Genomic DNA, 25,248 nt, shown 5'->3' with positions numbered 1-25,248 from the left:
AGAAAGGTATATTAGGACCATTAATACCAGACTGTACCTGTTTCTTGAACATATTGATGGAACTGAGAAACTTGGTTTCTGTCCTCAGTGTGCTTTTCAACATGAGAGACCTGTGTTTAAAGATAATTTGAAAAAAATAATTATTTTTAATAGGTCAATTATTTCAATATTCTTCAAATAGTCAAAATGAAATATTCTTCATTTTACATCGATTTTCATCTAAGACTTCAGGGCACACTGAGAGATGATAATTAAGCCTCTATCATTTATTTTAATGCACAGACTTATGCTATAACTGAATATATTTGAATTGACACTTAAAGTACAATTATATTTTTAGGTTGTTCATTTTAATTTTAAAAGAATTTTAACTGTGAAAGGAGAAAAGAGATACTGATATGTATTGAAACTAAATACATAAGGAACAATAAAAGCAAATGCTTACAACAAAGTTAGAATTTCCATACAGTTCTGGAAACTGTTTGGAAAGTATTGTCTTTCTAAGTAGTTACCATTTCTGTTCCAATAACATCAATTTCATGTGCTTTGGAAACTTCTTGTTCATTTCTTGCCATTTCCTGGTTGTTTCTTGAAATGTTGACCTGGCTGCTGAGGATTACCTCCTGAAAATAAACAAACAAAAACCAGACAGATAGACAAATATGCCTTAGGAAAAGTCTGATAATTTCAACTTTTTTATTAATGTAATTTCTGTGACAGAAGCTTCTGGGAAAAAAAAAAAAGTTTCCTTAGTGTATTAGTTTGCTTGGCTGCTATAACACAGTACTGCACATTCAGTGCCTTAAAGCTGGATAATCTTATTATCTTATACTTCTGTAGGCCAGAGGTCCTGAATGGGTCCCGGTGGGTACTAGTTGGTGTTGGAAGGTGCGGATGCCAATCTGTAGGCTCTAGAGGACAGTTCATTCCCTTGCCTGTTGCAGCTTTTCGGGGCTGCCCACTTTCCTAGGCTAATGGCCCCCTCCTCTGTCAGGTGGAGACATTCTCATGCTGCCATCTGTCTGATGCCTTCTTTTACTCTTAAGGACCCTTGTCATTACATTGGACCAACTCAGATGATCCAGGATTATCTCCCCATCATACAATCAGCTGACTAGCAGTTTTAATCCCATCTGCAATCTTAATTTCCCTCTGCCATATAATTTCACATATTCACAAATTCTGGGGAATAGGACATAGATATCATCAGAGGCCATTATTCTGCCTACTACCTCAGTAAACAACAAATATTACTTATGCATCTTGCACCCAGTATGAGAAAGACGAACCTCAAAGGAAAAAGAAATATGTTTCGTTCTTTATAAGCTACACTTTCATGTTACAAAAAGATATTCTAGTCTCAAATTGGCCACTCAGTATTATGATATCCAGAGTTCAGCTGAAGAATATAACCATTAAATGTAACCAATATAAACAGGCCATATTATGCTAGTGTGTATTTCCCTATTTTCACACATGGTGCTACTTTTGATTTTAATTAAGCTACTGTTGATGACCCTGACTGAATTGGAAACTTGGAGCTCCTATTAATTTTGGTGATCCAGCCCTGATTTTACTACAGAATATGATTCTAATACAAGTATATGATTGATTGATTGGTATAATGAAGCAGTTGTCATACTGCTGAAAAATCTTACCATCAAAAAATGATACACTCTTTACAAGAACACATGTATTTGAACATGTTTGTAGTTGGGACTTCACTTTTATCTTGATATCTAAGTGACTAGCCAATACTATTCTTGAGAACTGATTTTTAAATATTTATCCTAGTAGATAATAGTCAAGTGGGCAAAGGTCCATCACCATAATTAATCAAATAGGGTTACTAAAATTTTTTTTAAAGTGGGTTACTTTTAAATGATCAAATTCTAATCCCTTAAACCAAGAATAATTATAAATTTAATTCATGAGATCTTCAGTTGCAATTTTTTTTTTTTTTTTTTTTTGCTAGCAGACTTGCAGTAGGTGACTTTCTTCTCTAAATGTATTTCGTATACAGAGTAATTTTTTAGAGATGTGTCATCTGATCTCATTGTACTTTTCTAAGGAGAATTAAGAAAAAAAGTTGAGACCCTCCCAAAAGTCCTACAAAGAACTGCAGGCAAAATGTGGGGTTACACTTTAAAATGTAAGTTATATCTTATTAAATTGAAGACAACTGTAATTTTTTCTCCAAGCAGAAGAGTTTTTAGCCTAGTTAATTATTCACTTATTTCAAATGATATTTGATAACACACTTGAAACACAGTTTGTAAGGAAAAATTCACATGAGTGAATAAAGAATAAATGAATGAATAAAATAGCAAATTTCTATTAATAAATTCATTCTGATTCAAACTTCTATTTACCAGGGATGTTCTTGAAACGAGATAGAATAATGAACAAAACACTTTACTTTCTAAAGAAGAAGTACAGAAAAAAAAAAACCATGCTCTTTCCTTTAAGTTCAAAAAATTCAGAAGTCCAAATAAAAGGATGCCTTGCATAATCAAGTTTTATGTAAGGATATCAATAAGCCAATACCATTACGCTGGAGAGAACAATAGCAATCATTGAAACCTTAGATTGAAAAATTGTATGGGCTCAAATGGCAGCTCTTTCCATCTGCATGGACGTAATGGGAATATTCCCCAGCTTTCTTATGCACACACTGAGAAATAGGGAATAGCAATTAAATGCACAGTGAAATAGCAAAGGAGAGAGGAACTTGACCAGAACCAAGGTCTTATTGAGAGGCACCATGATCACTTCTATTGAATCATGTCTCTGCCTAGAGCCCTATGTGGCAGCTGTGGCCTAGAGAGCTGCTTTATTTGGCCCAAACGGTGATTTTAAAGTTTTGAATGAGTGAACAAAAATCAAAATTCTTCCCGCATTTGAAAATTCTGACGAACTGGCAACACTGGGTCCATATTCCAAAAGGCCTTAGACAAAGTAGTGGCCAGCCTTTTAGTTGGGGCATACACCTTTTGGTTGGCCATCATCCCTATCATTTGCTAATATTTGACACCAAGTTGTCGTTTTTAGGAAAACTGTCTGGTACACATAGAAATTTAAGTTTCTCAAACCTGCCACCAATGTGAGAGAGTAGAGTTAGTGACATGAATCTCTGTGTTGAGGATAACAAATAAAAAAAATATTTGGAGTAGAAAAACTGCAAATAAAAGTATTTTGACATTTTAAAAGTTATCATTTTCTGGGGCAAACACTCTACAGTTAATGTTTATCTACTTAAGTAAAAACAATCCATGCCTATCAGCTCTAAATATATATTTTTTTATAGCATATGACATAACATAAACAGTACAAATGCATATAAATTTTGTTTAAAGCTGCAAGTTTCTACTTCAGCATTTATGTGCGATTGCTAAATAGAATTGTAATTGCTACATGAGTTTGGTATGTTAATGTCAATGCATCAATTTTACTGCCTCACGGTTGCTGTAACTTACATAAAATATGTCTTAAAATATTCCAAGATTTTACTCTCCTCATTTACTCTGCTTTATATTTTGCAACTAGTTTAGTTTGAATTTTAAATCTGACTTTCTTTCTTCCCAACTGTTGGTGTCTAGAGAGTGGCAGGTTAGGTAAAAGGATGGATTATCACAATGCTCAGGCAGAAATCATATTACACAAATAAATTGTAATAAAGAATTCTGGAAAGAACACCGTACATAAATTCACATGAAACGCTTCATAAGATTGGTTCCTGAAAAATGAAATTCAAATATAGACCAGGCTGCAGAAGACAAAATGCTGTTTTGTTCATGGGTGGATTAACCAGTAGCTAGGAACGGGGGATTAGTACTAACTCCACCCTCTTCTACGTGTGTTGTAATCTTGGGTAAATCTCTAAATCACACTTAACCTCAGCTTTTTCATCTCATGCAGCCATTAAAGGAAAGAAAAAAGAGATTTTATATATATATAAATTCTAATATATATATATATATTCTAACTTTGGAATCTAAAGGAAAAAATGCAACATATTGCACAATGGTATTATGATGTTTGCATAGTTCAGTCAATGTGATGTCAGCTCATATATTAACCAAGTATATTACAAAAATCTATCACTGCTATAAACATCTTTTGAGGAGATTTCTCCAGCACAGGAGAGAGTTCACATTCTGTCTACCCAACCTGTCATTGCTATTATCATTATAGGAAAAGACATTGTAAATTTCTATCAGTAAAATTGCAAATTCATTCTAGTGCAATGAGTAAGGGAAAAAGACAGAATTTTGTTTTGTTTTGTTTTGTTTTTTAATGTTGACTCACTATTGCTGGGACTCCTAGAAATATAGCCCATAGAAAATAATCTGAGGAGAGACTGGCAGAATAGTAGCTGATAGCTGCCTCACCAGAGTGGAAAAAACAGAAGTGTGTGCTCTATGCCAGTAATTCAGCAATTTTATCCATCACTAATCTCATTTTTAATAAAACTTGAAAGGGTTGTGATGTATTAATGTTCTTTGCGCTTTTGTCAAACAGACAAAAGCAAAAATGTCAATGGATTCAAGGTTTGATAGAATAATCAGTTCTTTCTTTTAAGTGATGAGCATAATTTGCTGTTGATACATTTTATTTGTCTGGATTTGGATATATTCAAATTCAAACATGCTTTCTTTTGCCCTGAATTTTTTCTGAATTTTAAAAAAATTTACCCTAAAAAATTCGGTATACTACCTGAGAACCCTAAGGTTTGAGCTTTAGGTAAAGGCTCTTCCATGTTCACAGCACTCTTTTGAAGGCATGGCTCAAAAATTATTTTTTTAAAAAACTTCTCCCAACTTTTCTATTAGAGTTAGCTATTCCTGCTCCTTTTTTCTATTCTCATGACTGTCAGTACACATCTCTGTTATCTACTTATCACATTACATAGTCATCATTTGCTAATATGATCTTCTCCTTTAACTGAACTGTGAATCTCTTGCAAGCACCCTCAAATCCCAATGGTTAGCTTCCTGGTACACAGCAGGTGCCCAATAAAATGTTAAGGAGTGAATACATGGACAAATAGTCACTTTTTTTTCCTAGGACTGTAAAAATTTTATGATTTTTAACCTGCTTTAAAAACTGAGATTCTGAATTTTTCCACATAGTCCTAGATTTTATTTTTTGGTATTTTAGTTGACAGTCTTTGCTACTAAATATTTTCATAATTGGTATATGGAGTTAGTGAAGCTGATGTGTATAATAACATGTCAATGACTTTACAAAGTGTTGGCTAATATACCCTCCACCAGAAAAGTAAAATGGCGTTAAAGACCGAGATACACAAAATTGCACCTGAGAAAGTTTCCCGGAAAACCCCGACCCAGAAAAATCCCCTAGCTGCCATGTCACCTTCCCATGCGTGCAGTTTTGCCCACCTATGAGAAAGTCCCAGCTCAGCTTAAACCTTGCTCGCTTCCATCCCCTTTCTTCTTAGCCAATAAGAACAGTCCAGCTCAGTCTAACTGGATATAAAAGGCCCACCCGACTCTCCCTGCTACTGCTCCCACTTTCAAGAGGGCAGCCCGCTTGTTCATTTTGCCTGCCTAATACACTTCGGTTGAGTCCCTGTCTCCTGGTGTACCTTATTTTGTGCTTGGGCCAGGGTTTTTCCTCTCACTGGTGCCATGACTTGGATGGATTACCCCACCCCTAGTGGGACCCCGTCCATTTCTCTGCCCATGGCCCGGAGCCCACACCAGTGACGACATTCAGCCTGGCCCTTCTTCCCGATCACCACTGGCACATCCAACACTGGCCTTCTAATCTGTGAGTCTTTGAATTACTGCTTTCATCTCTCCTCCCCCCCCCCCCCCCCGGGACTCAGCCGGGTTAAGCAGGGTCCACCCTTTCCCTGCCCTCTCATTTGCTGTGGGGTTTCTCGTTTCTGTCTTCCAGGCACTCACAAGGCCTGGCACCAGGCACTCCAAATCTCTACGACCCTCTAGGGTCTCTCAACCACCAGAAACCAGTGACGACCACTTTTGGTGGTTTGAGACCTCTTAGTACCCCAACTGAAGCAGGGACACCCCTTTGGGTCCGGTACTTCCTCCTCCATTCTCATGGGGGGGTACCTGGTCTCTCCCAGCTGACTCCCCTCTAAAATGTCTCCTGACTAATCTTCACACTTTGGGTCTGACTCCGGATATTAAGCCAAACAAACTTGTTAGGTTTTCCATCCAAGAATGGACCAATTATTATTTAGATAATCAAAACAGGTGGCCTCCCTTTGGGTCCCTCAACCCCAACATTCTAAGGGACTTATATAATTTCTGCAGGCAATTGGGAAAACGGGCCAAAATTCCCTGTGTCCAGGCTTTTTCTTACCTCCGTTCTAACCCTGCTTTATGTACCACCTGTGCCCCAAAACAGGTCTGATTAGCTTCTAAGCCTTCTCTGCCCACCTCCTCCTCCCCTTCCCCTGACTTTGACCCAGCAGATGAGCCCCCCCATATTGAAGATGTGCTTTTCCCCCACTACAACCCCCATTAGCTCTTCCCACCCCTTCTGCCCCTCCTGTGCCACCACATCCTTCCAGTCCCCCTCATACTGAGCCCTCGAAACCGGGCCCACCCTTCTGGTCCAACCTCCGCTTTTAGCTCCTCTCCAAGAGGTGGCAGGAGTGGAGGGTTTCATTAGAGTCCATGTCCCTTTTTCCATGACTGATCTTTCCCAAATCGAGAAATACTTGGGTTCCTATACAACAAACCCAGTTGTCTACACAAGGGAATTCCAATACCTTTGTCAGGCCTATAGCTTAACTTTCCATGACGCCCCCACTATCCTCACAGATTCTTTATTGCCAGAAGAACATAGACGAGTCTGGCTAGAGGCCAGGGCATATGGAGATGAAGTCCATCAAACCACACCCGCTCACCCAATTGGGGCACAAGCTGTCCCAGAAACTAACCCTCACTGGGATTATAACACACCCCCCCATTGGCCCTCTGTGATTAGTTTCTTACTTGCATAGTGGTGGGGCTAAAAAGTGCTGCACGAAAACCAGTTAATTATGAAAAAATCCAAGAAATAATTCAAGATAAAAATGAAAATCCTTCTTCTTTCTTAGATCGCCACACTAAGGCTGCTTTACAATATACTAACATAGACCCAGAGACCCCAGAGGGAAGACAACTTCTCATGACCTATTTCTCTAACCAGAGTTCCCCTGACATAAAGGGCAAATTAAAGAAACTGGAAAGGGGGCCCCTCACTCCTCAGAATGAAGTACTGGCTGCCACATTCAAGGTTTATAATGGCCAAGGTGATAAGGCCAAACGCCAAAAGTACCAACTACTGTCACGGGCCTTAAAGAGGCCCACGCCCTCACCACCAACTGCCTTTTCAAGGGGCCCAACCACACCAAAGGGACCCCCAGGTTCCTGCTTTAAGTGTGGTAAGGAAGGACATTGGGCACGATCATGCCCCAACCCCAGGCCCCCACCAAGGCCATGTCTGAAATGCCACACTCCAGGTCAGTGGGGAGTGGATTGCCCCACCCTCTGTAGGGAGTCTGGACCTATCTCGAACCCCACACCCACCCTTCTAGGACTTGCATTGGATGACTGATGGGGCCCAGGGCACCCTCTACCTACGACAGCCCTCACCACCACCAGGGAGCCTAGGGTACATCTTGCAGTTGAGGGCTGCCCCATTTCTTTCCTCCTTGATACCAGCACCACTTTCTCAGTATTAATGGAGTTTTGGGGACCTACCTCCTTTTCCACACTGCCCATTGTTGGGGTAGAAGGCAAAACCATTTTTCCACTAAAAACTACCTGGATAACTTGCCCACTTTGGGGACCTTTCCTTTGCTCATCAGTTTCTTGTGATGCCACAATGCCCAACCCCCTTGTTAGGTCGAGACATATTAGCCAGGTTCCAGGCCTACATCTCTTTCCACCATACCCCTTCATTGCTCTTATTGGTCACTGGAGCAGCCCAACCTCCAGACGAACCAAATCTCCCCCCGCCACTATCCAAAGTTAATCCCCAAGTTTGGAATACTTCAACTCCCTCTTTAGCCCATTGCCAACCAGTTCGAATCTCCCTCAGAGACCCCCAATATTTCCCTTGCCAGGCCCAGTACCCTCTTCCTACCAGTAGCCTGCTAGGGTTACAACCAATTATCAATGAGCTATTAAGAAAGGGTTTCATTCGGCTCACAAACTCCCCCTACAATACTCGCATCCTGGCAGTTAAAGAAACTCCCAACACTTACCGGTTAGTCCAAGACTTGTGCATCATTAACAAGGCAGTTGTGCCCATCCATCCTTTAGTTCCTAATCCATGCACACTTTTATCCTCTATCCCCGCATCCACCACCTATTTCTCGGTGGTGGATTTAAAGGATGCCTTTTTCACCATCCCATTACATCCAGATTCCCAAAACCTTTTTGCATTTACCCGGACTGATCCTCAATCTCATCATTCCCAACAATTTACTTGGACAGTCCTTCCCCAAGGTTTCCAGGACAGTCCCCATTTATTCAGACAGGCCTTAGCAGTGGACCTCTGTGGGTTAGCTTTCACCCATTCCACACTCCTTCAGTATGTGGATGGTCTTCTTTTGTGCATTCCTTTTTATCCCATTTCCATAAGCGATATCATTTCCCTCCTCAACTTCTTAGCAGACAAAGGATACAGGGTTTCTCCCTAAAAGGTCCAAGCCTTTAAACCCTCAGTCAAATATCTGGGAGTTCAGATCTCCCACAACTCCAAGACCATAATGGTAGACCAAAAACAACACCTTCAAGACTTGCCTGTTCCAAAATCTAAGGATGAAATGTTATCATTTTGGGGCCTTGCGGGATGCCTACGAGCTTGGGTTCCAAACTACTCCCTTCTTGCCAAACCTTGATATGACTCATCCCAGGGTGACTCAAAGGAACCTCTAGATCAGTCCATCAAAACCCCTTTTGAAAACCTCAAGCAGGCTCTCCTTAGAGCCCCAGCTTTACATTTACCTGACTTACAATGGTTCTTTGTTCTATATGTGCACGAGAACAAGGGTTTTGGGTGGGTGTGTTAGGACACCAGAGGGGGCCCTCTTTCACCCCAGTGGCCTATTTGTCAAAAAAACCTTGATTCCACCATTCGTGGGTGGTCCCCCTGCCTCAGGGCATTGGCAGCCACTCACGTGCTTCTTCAAGAAGCAAAGAAACTCACTTTTGGCAGCTCCACCAGTGTATTCTCATCTCATCAATTAAAGGATCTTTTGACTTATAAAGGATTACAAACCTTCCCATGCTGCCGGATCCTAACTCTTCTCATTTCCTTCATTCATGATCCTTCTATAACTTTCCAGACTTGTGCCCCTTTAAACCCTGCCACCTTTTTGCCCATTTCTGAAGAAACTCCCTTCCATCAATGTATCGAGGCTTTAGAAATCCTCCTCCCTTGCCCATCTCACATCTTAGAAGGGCCACCAGACAACCCCACAAATGTCTGGTTTACAGATAGTAGCTCTTCCTTAATAAATAGAGTATGAAGGGTGGGATATGCCATCGTATCCTCCACTAGTATTATTGAGGCCAGACCTTTGTCACCCAACAGAACCAGCCAACAGGCAGAACTTGTGGTGATCACCTGGGCTTGTGAGTTATCCATGGATCAATCCCTTATATTGTACACTGATTCTAAATATGTGTTCCACATGCTTTTGTCATATGTGGCAATTTAGAAGGAGAGGGGCCTTCTAAACTCAAAAGGAGTCACAATTACCAATTCAAAGTTTATCACTAGACTTTCACAAGCATCACTTTTGCCTTTTGAAATAGGCATAGTCCATTGCCGGTCACATCAATCTGACTCCTCTCCCATCACCATAGGTAATTCTAGGGCGGATCAGGCTGCCAAGCAAGCAGCCATGTCTTCCGATCCACCACTGGTTATGGTCAGAGCCACCCCAACCCCTTCGGAGAACCCCTGAAAGGATCCACGAAGACAACAACTTTTATCTTACTTACACTTATTCTTAGCTTCTTTCTTCCCTCTAACCCCAGAAGATAAGATTTTTCTCCAAGATTTAACCAAAAAAGTCAAATTTGCCAAAAAACGAATCCTAATACCCCATTATGGCCCACTTATTTTCCAACCCACCAGGTCAGAGGGCACACCCCTGGAACGGATTGGCAGATTGATTTCACTCGCATGCCAAGAGTACATAAACATTCTTATCTCCTTGTTTTCATGGATACATTTTCTGGATGGGTAGAAGCATACCCAACATCTAATAAGAGAGCATCCATGGTGGCTTCTCTCCTCCTTTCACATATCATCCCACGATTCGGGCTCCCCACATCCTTCCAGCCAGACAATGGCCCTAAATTCATTTCCTAGGTTCCACAAAAGGTTGTAAGAGGTCTCAACATCCCATGGCATTTTCATATCCCTTATCACCACCAATCATCAGGAAAGGTTGAACACACTAATTGAACCCTCAAAGATATCCTCACTAAATTATCTCTTGAACTCCACACTAATTGGGTAACACTACTCCCTTTAGCCTTGTTCCACCTCCGAGTTCTCCCAAAGTGGCCCTCTTCCCTATCTCCATTTGAGGTCATGTATGGCTGCGCGGCCATACCCCCCCGGATTAATTCCTTCCCCTGGTCCTCTGCCAGTACATCTCTCTTACCCCCTTCTTTCTTTTATCCAGTTGGAGCTGTGAAAGCATCAAGAAACCCTTTTACCTAGCTCATCTAGGGTTCATACCTCATTTCCCTTGTCCCCTGGTGATTGGGTATATTTTTCTCTTCCACCTGATAAGGTCCCTCTAACCCCCAAATGGGAGGGACCTCTTAAAGTTGTTCTTTGTACACCTACAGCTGCTCAGCTAGAAGAAGCCCCAGGAAAATTAACCTTGTGGATTCATATCTCCAGGTTAAAGCCAGCCAATTCACCCAACCATGGAACAGAGCCTCACCACTCAGATCGTTCTCACAGGCTCACTTGTTCCATTTCTCCCACCAATCCTTTAAGGCTTCATTTATCCCACATACCCACCTCTCCCCAATTCCAGAGTAACTACTACTCTTCCCTTCCTTGCTCATACTTCATGGAAATTTGGATTTTTGAGTGTGGCCCATTTTTACTTCTTTTTCTGTGGCAACTGCTTGAACTCCCTACTTGGTCCTGGTCTATAGCCACACCCATTTGTGAGACTGAGGCTGATTGGGAGTAACCCCCATGCAGGATGTGTGAAAAACATCCATACACCTTCATCCCTTTCCTGATTTTGCTTCTGCTTCTTAGCCTTGCCACACCTGACCCAGGGTTCAGGTGGAGATTTTATTTGACAGAGACCTGGACAACTGGTTGTACAACCCATGCCCCTGTTGGAGGTTTCTTTTGGTGCAATGGTGCCCTCTCCAAAACTCTTAACACCTCTGGTTCCATTCTCTGCCTACCTATTTCACTGGTCCCTCAACTTACCAGTTACAGCCAAGCAGAAATTATTGCCCTAATTAACCCCCCAGAAAACCAAAAGCATGCAGTCTTTCTACCCTTAGTCATCAGTCTCCCTAGCCTCCTCTCTAGTGGCCATGGGACTAAGCACAGGGGCTCTTATCCATTCTGTAGACTCCACTATCCAGCTGTTGAGGCTTCAGCAGAGGCCCTGACCTCCCTACAATGCCAAATCACCTCGATAGCCCAGGTAGCTCTCCTCACCACAGCCTCCAAGAGTACCTGCCCCTACCAGATGGTGAGGACGCATCTCCTATTTTTCCTCCACACCCTCCAGGAGGACAGTTGGGTACTCCCTAACATCCAACAAGGAGAAGACATATTTGAGGGCCTCAGTGACCTTTTGCTCCAAGGGACATTCATCACCTTCTCAACGGAAGAAATTACCATCTTCAGTGCCTGGGTTTAGGGTCTCTTATCTCTTGTATTAGACTAAGCAAACCTTCCTCCCTTGCCTCTCAAGTCTCCCCTCCCCCTTCTTCACCCCTTCGCAGCAGGAAGTAGCCAGAGATGATCTCAATGCCCTTCTCCCAAACTAAGAACAAAGAGGGCGGAATGTTGGCTAATATACCCTCTGCCAGAAAAGTAAAATGGCATTAAAGACTGAGATACACAAAATGGCACCTGAGAAAGTTTCCTGGAAATCCCCCATCCAGAAAAATCCCATAGCTGCCACATCACCTTCCCGCATGTGCAACTTTGCCCACCTATGAGAAAGTCCCAGCTCAGCTTAAACCCCGCTCACTTCCCTCCCCTTCCTTCTTAGCCAATAGGAACAGTCCAGCTCAGCATAACTGGATATGAAAGGCCCACCCGACTCTCCCTGCTGCCACTCCCACTTTCAAGAGGGCAGCCCGCTTGGTCATTTTGCCTGCCTAACACACTTCGGTTGAGTCCCTGTCTCCTGGTATGTTTTATTTTGCACTCGGGCCGGGGTTTTTCCTTTCACAAAGTACACTCAGAAAACGGGCTCTTGATAATATTGCAAGAGACCAAAACATCTGTGGAAAAATCTGGGCAGTGCTGTGATGCTCTGAAGGGTAGGGGACATCATCAGAGAGAGAAGGCTATAGAAGAAAGCAGAAATACACAAAGGCAACAAACACATACACAAATACAAAGAACTATTCAAAATAGGAAAGAACATTTCAAATAGTTTCTTTATAAAAAGATATTCATGGCACTAAACAAAATAGTTTATATGTTCATTTTTTGGTGAACTGTTATGTCACTGAGGTGATGAATTTGATGTGTTGTCAAGTACCATGTAGAAACAGCAGTAGAATACACTGGGCAGATTTACTATGACATAGAAAAACTAAGTCAAGATATTTATGATGATAGTAAAGGACAATGCTTTTTCCTCATTTTTAATTTATACAAATAAGAAAGAAACATGAAGGGTAAAGGAGAGTCCAGGCAATTCCAAGTCTTAATTCTTTGTGTCACTCAATATACTCAGAAGTGAAGTCTCTAGTTTTACTTGTGTCCGTAGCAGTCCTGCCTAAAGTTATGGGAGTGTACTAGCTGGATTATAGGGCTTTAAGAGATAGATGATGCAAAACCTTTAAAAAAAGTTTAGGGTGGTGAATTTTTCCTTTGAAAACCCCGAATCCTTAAATATGAATGACTTTATATAGCTTCACCTATTCATTTATTTATTCAACCAACAGTTATTAAACATTGGCTATTTCCATGGCCTCGTGCTAGGCATTGTCAGTATTGTTTTAATCAGTTTATTGTGATCATTTCTCTATCTATCAATCTATTGTATATCTAGGCAATGTATGTAAACATATACATGTATGTTTAATGGAATGAAAAAACTCAGTTAGCTTGAAATTCCCTTGAGACAAGAATTCTAAATATATACAGATGCATGAATTATTCAGGTTTATTGCATAAATTTTTGAGAGAAATGTTATTATTCAGTTAATTTCAACTCTATCTTGACTCAAAACAATTATGCTTTGGTCATATTTAGCCATAAATAGCAAAACGTCATTTTTTAATTGAAAATATGCAGTGTAAAAGTAAAAATGTTTGCCTTCAAAATTCAGCAAAAAATTGCTGAATAAGAAATATCAACTTTAACTGCTAGAAATCTCACTGTTGTCTTCTCTAAAAGTATTATTTATAGAGCCATATCCCAGAGTCCAAAAATGCTGAAGATTCATAAAAAGACCATTTAAAAGATGCATTCTGAACTGGGTCATCAAATGTATTAGTTACATAAATAATGATATCTATTTGACAAACTCAAAAAACAGCTTACCTAAAAACATTCAATTCACACTAAAGGATGACTCTAGAAGTGTTACGTAGTGCATGTTAAAGCTGTATACGTATATGTGTGTATATAATATTTAAATCCAACACAGACACAAAGCATCTTAAAAACAAAGAGGCACTAGTACAACAAAAGAGGCTGAAACTTAGAATCCTAAAGAGCAGTGAAATTACAGTAAAAGGTTTGCAAAAAGAATGAAAATATTCTAAAGAAAAAGAAAACCAGAGTAACATGGACCTATGTTAGTTAATACAAACTAAAATAGAGAAACAGAAGAATTCTACCTCATCACCATCCTTACCTTACCAATATCCAATTGATTTCTAAGTCCTGCCAGTACTATCTAATGCTATTTAAACACCTCTTGAGTCAGTGCCCTCTTTACCCTAGAACTTCTGACCCATTTATGTCGTTATATGTTTAATCTATCTTATTCCATCTAACTTTAACCTCCTTCATGTCAATATTATACATTCAAAACAATCTTTCTTAAAGGCATATGAGTATCTATTCATCTTACTCCCTGTTTACATTTATTCAATGGCTCTTGATTGCCTTAAAATGAAGTAAAAATTCCTTAACAAGACATATATTTTTCTGTGCTATCTGGCCTTTGCCTACATCCCCGGATTCATGCCTCAATTATTCCTCACTATATTCACAAATACATCATGCCTGCTATTTTATCTTTTGTGTAAGTTGTTCCTGTCTACAATACATTCTATATGCATGAAAAATTATTTCAAGTCTCAGCTGAAGTACTCTTTGCCCTCAGATATCCTTCTTGACCATCTTTCATTTAGATTAACATTTATCGCAACTTTATTATGTCCTGATGAGCCTCATTTATATTTTCTACTCTAGAATCTACAACAGTACACTTGCAATTATTTGTTATATGCTTGTCTCTCGATAGAGTGAGCTCTTTGAAGATAAAATAATGTTATACTCATCACTGAATCTTCTGTGCCTGACATATGGTGGGAGCTTAATAATTATCCTCTGAATAAAAGAAAAATAAATATAAGGCACAGGCTCTGGAGCAAGCCTTCCTGGGTTAGTATCACAATTGCTCACTTTCCCTGAGAAAGTTACTTAGACTTTCCCTGTGTCCATTTCCTTTTTTAAAAAACAGGAATAATAATAGTGCCTATCTCAGAAGATCATTGTGAGGAGTAAATAAGTTAAAATATGTAACAACCTGGCTCTATGTGCTACATTAGTGTTTGCTATCTTAACAAATATTTATTGCTCACTTATTTGTGCCAGATATTTTCCCAGTAACTCAGGATTCAGTAGTAAACAAGGACAAAAGAAAAAAAAAAAAAAAGAATGAAAGTAGATTGTGGCTACATCAATGAATTTAACCAGAGAATTTCATTGTAGAGTTAAGTTCGGAAACTAAAGAGGAATCAGGTTATAATACATACATTTTTTTCTTTACCAGAGAAGGAGTAGATTTTGGGGGTTTTAGTCAGAAAGAGAGAAGCAAAAAGGAGCCTTACATATTTCGTGTCTTCCAAACCATCTGGTCCCTGGAGTATGAAATATTTTATAGAGACACAGCCAGAGAGTGGGTTTGTGATCACTCATCCAGTTTTTCTATAGTTTGTCTTTCATGAACAGTCAGTTCATGAAAGAACAGTCAGTTCATAGTGATTTAATCTACTATTATGGAATTCTTTCCACACTTTTTTTTTAAAAAAAAGTAGTATCATATGATTTCCATTTTGATAATAATGAATGTTGAGATCTGTAAATTATTTCTCTTTTTAACAATCACATCTCCCACCTTCAAACATTGCAACGTTGGTGACAGTGGTGGGAAGTAAATCCCAAGGAATCTCCAGTACATCAGGGAATAAGTCTTGGATATTTTATATCTAGGAACTGTGTATAATACAGTTGCAGATCTTTCTAGTGAATATACCTTTGCTGCTTCCACTGGGTGCTGGACACATTTATTGCCACCGCCATCAATAGTGTATACTGAATGTTGCTTCTGGAATAGTTACTTCTTGAAATCGGAGTAGCTGATCTCCTCCCACCAGCCATGACCTAAATTGATTGTATGTGGTCCCTGTTTCTCATGTCAGTAACTTCTTCTGCACAGCCTGAGCTGGAGGTGTTTAATTAGTGGAGTCTAGTTCACAGCCCTGAGTCCTAGACACCGGGAAGGCTAGGGAGTGAGTATATGGTACTTGCAGCTCCCCCTAGTGGTGGCTGGTTCTGCTTCATCAGGGGTTGGAGTCGCCAAGTATACAAGGAGGTTCAAGTGTCAAAATAAACGAAACTGCCCATTCCTCTTGCTAAGAAAGTATCATTCATTAATACTGAGGTCTTCCTAATCAATGGAAACCAGTTAAAAACACAAGAAAAGGAGTGCCACTCATTTTTAAAAAGTAGATAACATAGCAGAAAGCACTATTCAAGTGTCATGATTAAACTGATTTGGGCTTTTTTCTTGGCAATACATGTTCCATGTGACATTACAAGGATATGTAGGGATACTTTGAGGCAGTGTAATTTGTCTGCTAAGCGTGTCATAAAGAGATCCTGTTGTACAAACTTGCCTCCTTCTTTTACTGTTCCTCTGAGTCTTTATGGCCATCAGTCTTTTTTGATGGGAGAAATGACATTTTAAATCCTTATGTAAAATCCAAACAAGAGGGAAGAAGAATAATAAAATAAATCTGTCTCTGATCTAAGCATTGCAAAGTTGTCTGTGCAAACAAAGCATTTCAGGATATGCATTAATTATGACTAAAATGAATTAATCTGATTACTTGGGTTTTCTTTAAAATAAAGAAAAACAGAGAACTAAAAGGGTGAATAGTTGTAACTGCGCTGGTAAAGTTATTTACCATCAACTTGGGGAATGGAAAGAGATTGCAGCTGCGAACAGACGGAATGCTAAGTTATGACTAGAGTTTATCATCAATTCAAATGAGAACTCAGGTAAATAAGTCATAGCACATTTGAGTATTGTTTAGTATCCTTTTTGGTAAACTGCTGGAACAGAGGTTGGGAAAGCACCAAAGGAGATAGGAAGGGCTACCATTGATCATGGTACTGTAGATAAGTGTCAGGAAATGTACAAGGCTCTTTACATTTGAGTAAAATTTAAAATTCTTCCAGTCTGGCATTTTACATGTTGATTACACAAGGACTTAACTAATAAAAGAAGTTTGAGGAAGAATGCTATATACATTTTAAAAAACATCAAAGATATATCATGAATATAGTGTATTAACTAGAGTTTCATCAACCAGATATTTTTAACACCTAAAAGCAATAAGTGATGTACTCAACCTGCATTAGTGATAGAGTACTGACTTGCTGGTATACTCCCTCATGGTCATAATCCCCTGTGTAACTATAAAAGTCCTACATTATTAGGAAAGGAAGGAAAAGGAGTTTAGGAAAGAAAGGAAAACTTTTTTGATTCTCAAAAAAAATATGATTTGGGGGAGCTTATTTGTTTACATTTTTAGGATGATTATACAAAATATTTAGGACAAAAGGTTCACAAGTTGAACCCCAACCTAAAGTACTGACCTCATGAGGTCCCCCAAATCTCCCCCAAATGTTTCTAAATAAACACTGAAATATATTGGATTGCTGTATTAGATTATTATAATTTGTACTCTGAGGAGAAGGAATGAATTTCTTTTTTATTTTTAATTGGTTATGAATATTCATGGGGTACAAAGCTGACTGTCACCACTCATGCCCAAGACGTGATGGCCAGATCAATATTGGCAGCATGCCCATTACAACATATTGCGATTACACCCCGTGTCCCACGCCAATGAATTTCAAGTGCCATAGCAGGGTGCATGCTGTCTCTAGAGGGCACTGCTATTTACCTAAGGATTAAAAAAATGGATTGAATTTATGGCTCCCCCTGTTGGTATCCATCTGGTTGCAGGTATATAACGTGATCTGTCCTGATGTGAAGTACCCTCCGTTCTTTCTTAAAGAGAGGAACAACTTTCTCTTTGCTTGATTCTAGGTAGATCACTCAGGACAGAGGGATAGAAAAAGCACATGAAAAGTCTGTTAGAAGAAGATGTGATCCTAGTCCTTGTTCTGTGACGTTCTCAAACATATCTCTACAGTGGCAAGGTTCTAAAGACAGAACCTCTTTATGCCTTTTACTTTTCTCAGGCCTTGTGTTCTTCCAGGTTTTTTTTTCACATTATAATTTGTTTGTAATTATGCAAATTAATAACTAGATGAACATCCAAAAGAATAGACAAGACTGACTCCATCCAGTCATTTTCAAAGACCCATGAGGATGGGTTTATTTTGAAAGATACAGATCCAGAAGAGGTAGAAAGGGTTAATAATATCCTCAGATGTCAAGTACTTACAGAAAACATGCATTTTCATAAAAGTTACTATGTGGAAAAAAACACTTCTTGCAGATCTCACTAAGTTCTACAGGCATAATGATTCTATAATGTTAATGGTTTCTTTCATTATATTTTACCTTCCTTCTCACAAATTAGCAAAATCTAAAAACTTAAAATTCCGTACCTTGACATTCCATTATAACAATTTGAAAATAAAGTAAATTTAATTAGTATATTAGAAAATATTGTCTATATACTTGAAAACTCTCTTTAATGTAGTTATACAAAAAGATTATTTATATCTCTAAGCTAATATGAATCTTCAGATAGAAGAGGCAATACATTCTTCTATTTCAGTTTTCCCTGACTGTCCACTTCCTCTCATTAAAGAAGGCATAAAATTCCATTATGTCAAAAAATACCTGCATTTTACATCTTTATCAACATCGAATACTTTTTGAGATCACCTGTTCAAGTAGAGGAACTTCTCTGCTGTGATCGTGTCTCTTTGGGGAAAAGGTCCGGGTGTTACTTCCTTAACTACTTGGGGCTCTGTGATGAGAACACCACCGCTCCTTTTTTCCTAAAGCAGTTCCAATTCATTTTACTTTAAAAGGTGAAGGATATACCTGTAGATGCACTTGTCTTCTCTAAATGAAATTGAAAATGGGTCCTATAAGAACAAATAGATTTATAGAAACTGAAGAGCCACAATACCATTAAGAAGAAGAGAAGCTGTGGTAGTGTTACTCCAATAATTGGGGTAAACATTGCTCCTATACATTCTATCAGAGTTGGAAAAGGGGGAGGGGTAAAGGAGGAGCAGGAAATTGGCTAACGGAGACACAAAATAGCTAGTTAGGAAAAACAAGTTCTATTGATCTACACTCGAGCTTGGCAGCTATAATTAACATTAAATCGGCAGCATGTTATCAAATGGCTAGAATAGATGAGATCAAATGTCCTCAACACAATGAAGTGATTATGATTTTTAAAGATGAATATGCTAATTATCCTGATTTGATCATCACACATTGTACACAGGTATTGATATACAACTCTGTACCCTACAAATATGTACAATCAGTTATGTTTCAATAAAAAAAATTCTATTTTGGAGAATGAATAAGATGAATCATAGAAAAAAAAAACACAACCAATTCAGGATGTTTTGAAAACATTTGAATCTGTGCTTGCAGCTCAGTCTTACTTTTGTGTATTTGTACAATCCACTGAGGCCCTAGCTCCCTGAGAAACAGAGCCAGGGCACCTTCCGTATGTTAATATGTCTAAACCCTTTCAATCCACCAGGAAAATTAGTTCACTTAGTTTTTTTCAACAGAATAAAGGAATCCAGGCTGAAAGTACATGCTGGGAAGACTGCACTATTTTTCCCAAATGGTATTTCTAAAACCCAGGCAAACATCCTGCCTGTGTCTTCACAGCATGGGGTTGGAATGACGTGCTGGAATGGTCTGCGGTATTCCCACAGGAGAAGGAGGAGTGAATTCCTTTATACACTAGAAAATCAACTCGTATACCAACAGGTACTGTAGAAAGGAGCTGAAATGGCAAGTTGCAAAGGAACCATGACTAAGACTTTACGGTCACACCTCAGCAGTCAGCAATTACCATTAACTTCATTTGGAGACAGCAGAGGTTGAAAGTTACAGTGTATGGCTGTAATGTAATATGATTGATGTTCATGGATCACAGAAGACAGTCAGTGTATTTTACGGGAACACCTTGTATCCCAGAGAAAGACCACACATTGGTTTAGTTACATTTAGAACCAAATGACTATGAGCATCTTTACTACATTATTTAATAAGGTTTTGCACTTTATAATTAAGTAAAGCTCTATGTCTTTCACAAAATAATATCATTGGTATAGAAATATCAAAGGTACAAACCCAGGAGATATTAAGTGTACATATTGTATAATCCTATGAAAATTTTAATAAAAGATTGCAATAATTAAGAAGTGAAATCTCAGTTTTAATTATTGGTGAATCTATCTAATAAACTAATGAATTCATTACTTTCTTTAGTTTATTTTTGTTCTAATGGCTTTATTTTTAATATTTTAATCTTTCTTTAATTTATATCCTTATATTATTTAGTTTATTTTTAATACTCACATATATACACAAAACCATTATTTCAATATGGTCTACCATTAACAAAGGAGTTAACTGGGGTTGAGGTACTAGTAAATTGGTTGTTTAACTGATTGATGCTTATTATTTTCACCATGATGTCTTTAAGCCTTTGCTTTCTCTGCAGCCTCCACAGTCTTGTGGTCTATTCTTTGACTGCAGAGGAAGAAGACATGTCAACACAAGCAGAAGGGCCCTGCTTTCTGAATAAGGACAGAATGATGTGGCAGGTGACAAGCCTCAGATCAGAAACTGAGGGGAGTGATCAACTCTGGGAGAACAAATCCTGGCTTAGCTCCGCACCTGGAGACCTATAAAATTCCCTGACCTCTGACCACACTCCCAAACAATTAAATCACAGTTATGGGGCTGCCTGGGGAATCCCAGTCTTCAGTGTTGGTTTGAAGAGGGCTTAGCTTCCCAGGGCACCCACTGAGTTTCCATGCCCCAGCCGAGCAGAGAGCAGGATTTTATACTAAATCCTTATCCAGTCAGGGTAAAGTAGGAAGTGACATGCTAGAGGCTCTGAAAAAATGCCCTACTGAGGCCCAGAGAGATGTGGGGACCAGCAGATGGAGGGCTCATTGAAACTCTCCACCACTACATCCCTGTAGCTCAACCCGGGGAAGCCAGGGGCAGAGCAGGTGGTAGGATTTCATAAGCACTGTGGGGTGCATTTCTAGGCAGATCAATCTCATGCTGGCCTTCAAAGAGGCAGGGGAAGAACTAGTGGTTTGCTGGGGCTTGTAGAGAAGGCCTTTCTACCTTTCATCCTGAGAAATACAAGTTCTCACATGGTTTGGTTTGTTTTCACTTTTGTTTCCCTGTACTGGGTGTAGGCAGCAGTATGTGCAGTCAATTTACTTCACCACTTGAGCAAGGAAATTTTTCACAGAATATAATTCTATTGATTCAATTTCTGTAAAAAACAAGAATGTGGGATTCTGCCACAACCAACACAGCTATAGGAAGGCGGATGTGGGTAGGAAGAGAAGAGACACAGAGACTGAGCAGCAGGAGCTAACCAGCTGCAGGGTGGCAAGGCAGCAGTGCCGGAGACAAAGGTTGGAAAAACCGTCATGAAATGGGCTGTCATGAGCACGGCACAGATACTTTTGAAGGCAAGAATAGAGAATAAAAGTTAATTCATGGAATATGCACCTTCAAACCCACAATTAGATCAGAGTTTGCATTTCCACCTATTGCTTAATTAAAAGGATATCTTAGTTACTAGTGTAGAGTAAAGCTGGTTTGCTGTAAGGCATGGTCAGGAACTGGGATGTTCAGTTAATAGATAACTTCAGTCAGCTGAATTCTGCCTAAACCAGCTCGTGCAGATCTGGCTGCAGGCGTATTACAGATGATAGGCCATTGTTCTTTATTTAGCAAACTCTTGGTCTTCTGATTCTGAGTCAGCATTAAAAAGTAATATATAAATTCACACACACACACAAAAAACGGGGGGGGGGGAGAAGATATAACAACCACAATTACTTGAAGTTGATAGACAAGCAAACAGAAAAGACATTGTTGGGGGGGGAAGGGGGAGGAGAAGGGAGGGAGGTTTTGGTGATGGGGAGCAATAATCAGCCACAATGTATATCGACAAAATAAAATGTAAAAAAAAAAAAAAAAAAAGAACCCAGGATCTAGACCCCAAGGTTATGTGGGGCATGAAAAAAAAAAAAAAAAAAAAGTTAATCTTACTGTGTCCTTTTTATTGCCAAAGCCCACTTAGCCACAGGCACTGAGAAAGAGCTGTAGAGGATAAATGGTTTAAAGGGCCTGGATTTGTTACTAGAGTTTTAATTTTTAACAAAGACTGTTACAACTAGTCCATGAGCCTTATTTATGTGCCTCTTCAGGACAAGGTTTATGCCATTGCTGTTCTGTGTTTTGCTGAGACCAAGCTATGACCCTGCTATGATCACTCAGTCTGTGGAATATTCAAGTGTGTTCTCTGGCCTATCTGGAGAAAGGTTGGGATGATTCCCTTGCTTGTGCCAAATGAAAAGAAACAGTTCTCTGGCAAATAGGGGCCCTATTTCTTAGTATTTGCACATAATAGCATTACGTGTTGAACAAATACTTGCTATATTTTATAAAGACAATTGCAGAAATATGTTTACCTTCATTGTTTTGACTGCACAAACCATAAAATGTCACAAGGTAGTTCCTTCCTCTTACAAATACATTTTTTCCCCTTCTATACACCATCTAAAACATGCTGAAAAACCACAAAACATAACACTCCAGAAACAGAAAAAAATCAACACTCCCTCAACTCTTCCTCTTTTCCTCATTTATTCAAATAGTGTAGCCTTTTCTTTCCTGCCTGATTTAATTTATGTCTTAATTATTTTGCTCTAAGTACATCTTGTCACAATACTATGAATAAAGCAGTCTTCAAAAGCAAATGCTATGCTATTCATTTGCTTTCACTTAAAGAAAATAAACTTGTATTCATGGTGGCATCCTGAAGATGCAATGTACCTGCACAGAGTATATTTCATGCATTTTCCTCTCCTCAGCCTTCTGAGAGGTCCAGCTCATTTTGTCATTTCTTAGAGTCAGGGTTAAGTACTTTTTCCTCAAAAGAAGACCTGCTATTACAATTTTTAAAACATGCGCTAGAGTTATTGACTACTCCAGAACAACATTTGCCCAAACCTTATACAGGTATGCTCATTTTAAACTAATCTTTAATTACCTTCGGAGCTCCTAAGAAATGATTGTCTCCCAGAACCAAAGAACTGAAAAGGAAGCTCAGGTGTGAGGCACAGAACAACATAGTCCTTCTTTGTCTTTTTCTACATACCTAAAGCGTTTATGAATCATAGTCTATTTTGGGAATAATTACCACCTGATTATGTCCTCTCTTGGCTTTAGTGTCAATACTGCTGATAATAATAGCCAATGTTTATTTAACAATTAATATCTGCCAGGTATTGTACTGAGAGTTTTACATGAACCATATTATTTTATTCTTAAAATGACAGTTACTTTACCTTCATTTTACATAAGACATTATTGGTGCTATGGTTTGAGTATTTGTCCCCTCCAGAACTCATGTCGAAATTTAATTGCCATTGTGATGGTATTAGGAGGTGAGACCTTTAGGAGGTGTTTAGGTCATGAGGGCTCCATCTTCATGAATGGACTAATGTCATCATCTCGGGAGCATATGTACCTGTCAGCTCTCTTTCTCATCCTCTCTCCTTCCACCATGCTGTGATGGAGGCAAAACAGCACCTTGATATTGGACTTCCCAGCCTCCAGAACTGGGAGTTGATAACTTTCTGTTCATTATCAATCATGCGGTCCGTGGTATTCTGTGATAGTAGTACAAAATGGACTAAGGCAGGTGGCTAACTCAGGGGATTATAACCCAGGCTAACTACAGCCAGCAGGCCTAATCGTTACCCCAGACTGCCTTGTTTTGAGTAGTATTACTTTAAGCTATAATAGTCATTCAAAATAGTGAACATAATAGGCTAGGTTGGGACTGTTAATAGCAATCTATGACCTTAAAATATTATGTATGTGGCAGTAAGGCAAAGGAAGGTTTCAAGCACTAATATAAGAAATGCTTTGCAAAGTGGACATTTAGCTGATAAAAATGTATTTCGTTTGCTAGAAAATAATTATAGGTCACTTTTAAGAGTCTAAAACACACAGATGTCAGATTATCTGTCATAAACTGTCAAAAATGTTTTCTGCTGACTTAAGTCGTCCAGAGATTGTTCTAAATCCACATAATTTTACAGAGTACTAATGTTTAGATTTGGATTTTTGCAACAGTAGATGTATGTGGAAAGATTCATACTGTCACCCAGCACAGCAGAGTTGGTGGCAGTGTGCAGGTCAGGAATGTTTTTGACTTTTGACATGGATTTAGTGCAGCAATTTCACACGGAAGCAATTACCTAAGCTGGATTGCACTTGATTACTTCCAAAATTCTTGGAGCTTTATCTGATCTTTCCTATTTAAACCACTTACAAAGAAAAAAATAGGCAACTCCAGAAAAGAAGAGGCTTCCAGGATTTCACAATTAAAATGCAAAAGAAAACGGAGAATAAATTCACATAAGAAGAAAGTCTAACCCTGAGTGTGAGACTATGATACAAAGAAAGACTAATAATTGATATGAGATTTCCTTTTAGGGGGATGGAAATATTTTAAAATTAGATTGTGGTGACACTGCACAACTCTGTAAATATACTAAACAGTCATTGAATTGTACTCATAAAATGGGCAAATTTAATGGTATGCAAATTATATCTTAATAAAGCCACTAAATAAGAAAAAAGAAGGAAAAGAAGAAAGTTCTAAAAATCCCAGACAGAAATCATAGAATGGGTTACTAGAAATGAATTCAGGAGAGAGGCAATGGCAGTTTCACATCAATAACACATTTATTCTAATATCTGCTCCAGCATATTTTGAGACACCCTATTAAGGTTGAGAGGATGGAATTTATTAAAAGTATTTTTCCCAAAATAGAATCTGTTGTAGTGAGCAGATAAAAAACATCCCTCTTAAGTGGTCCTTTACTTTCTAGCATTAAATACTTACTGATTTTCACTGGCATAGTTTGCTGAAAACTCAATCTTAAAACAAAATTTAAAAAAAAAACCAAGTCTGATAGGATATTTCTAACCTAAATATCAACAGGAGACATTCTGAGTGACATCATTTCTTCAAAAGGGTTGGGTTTCATTGACTTCTACTGCAAGCAGTCATGGCTGTTTTGAAAAGCAGAATCTAAGCGCATGATGTTAAAAACAGTTAGTATGAACCACTAGGGCAACCTAATAAAGATTCCTTGACCTCTTCTTTTGAGAAGCTGAACCTGCTCTGTCACCTTCTTCTCTCCCCAAGGGACCCGGAGTGGCTCCTTTTTCTTATTTTTATACGGATACTCCACAGGGTAGCAGTGGTACTGCT

General features: G+C 39.0%; 1 protein-coding gene across 3 annotated transcripts in view; it reads right to left on the bottom strand.

The window, feature by feature from the left end:
- The window catches only part of XIRP2 (xin actin binding repeat containing 2), a 78,040-nt gene that overhangs the window by 19,519 nt on the left and 33,273 nt on the right, over positions 1 to 25,248 (bottom strand). For all 3 annotated transcript variants that reach the window (XM_063088951.1, XM_063088942.1, XM_063088934.1), the window contains 2 exons: positions 513 to 623; positions 38 to 110 (listed from right to left, as the gene is read on the bottom strand). In XM_063088951.1, coding sequence (XP_062945021.1) covers positions 38 to 110; positions 513 to 623 — 184 coding nt within the window. The remainder of the gene's footprint in view (positions 1 to 37; positions 111 to 512; positions 624 to 25,248) is intronic.

The sequence above is a fragment of the Cynocephalus volans genome, chromosome 1 (genome assembly GCF_027409185.1).
Source record: "Cynocephalus volans isolate mCynVol1 chromosome 1, mCynVol1.pri, whole genome shotgun sequence".
Lineage (NCBI taxonomy): Eukaryota > Metazoa > Chordata > Mammalia > Dermoptera > Cynocephalidae > Cynocephalus > Cynocephalus volans.
This window is presented reverse-complemented; position numbering and strand designations above follow the sequence as displayed.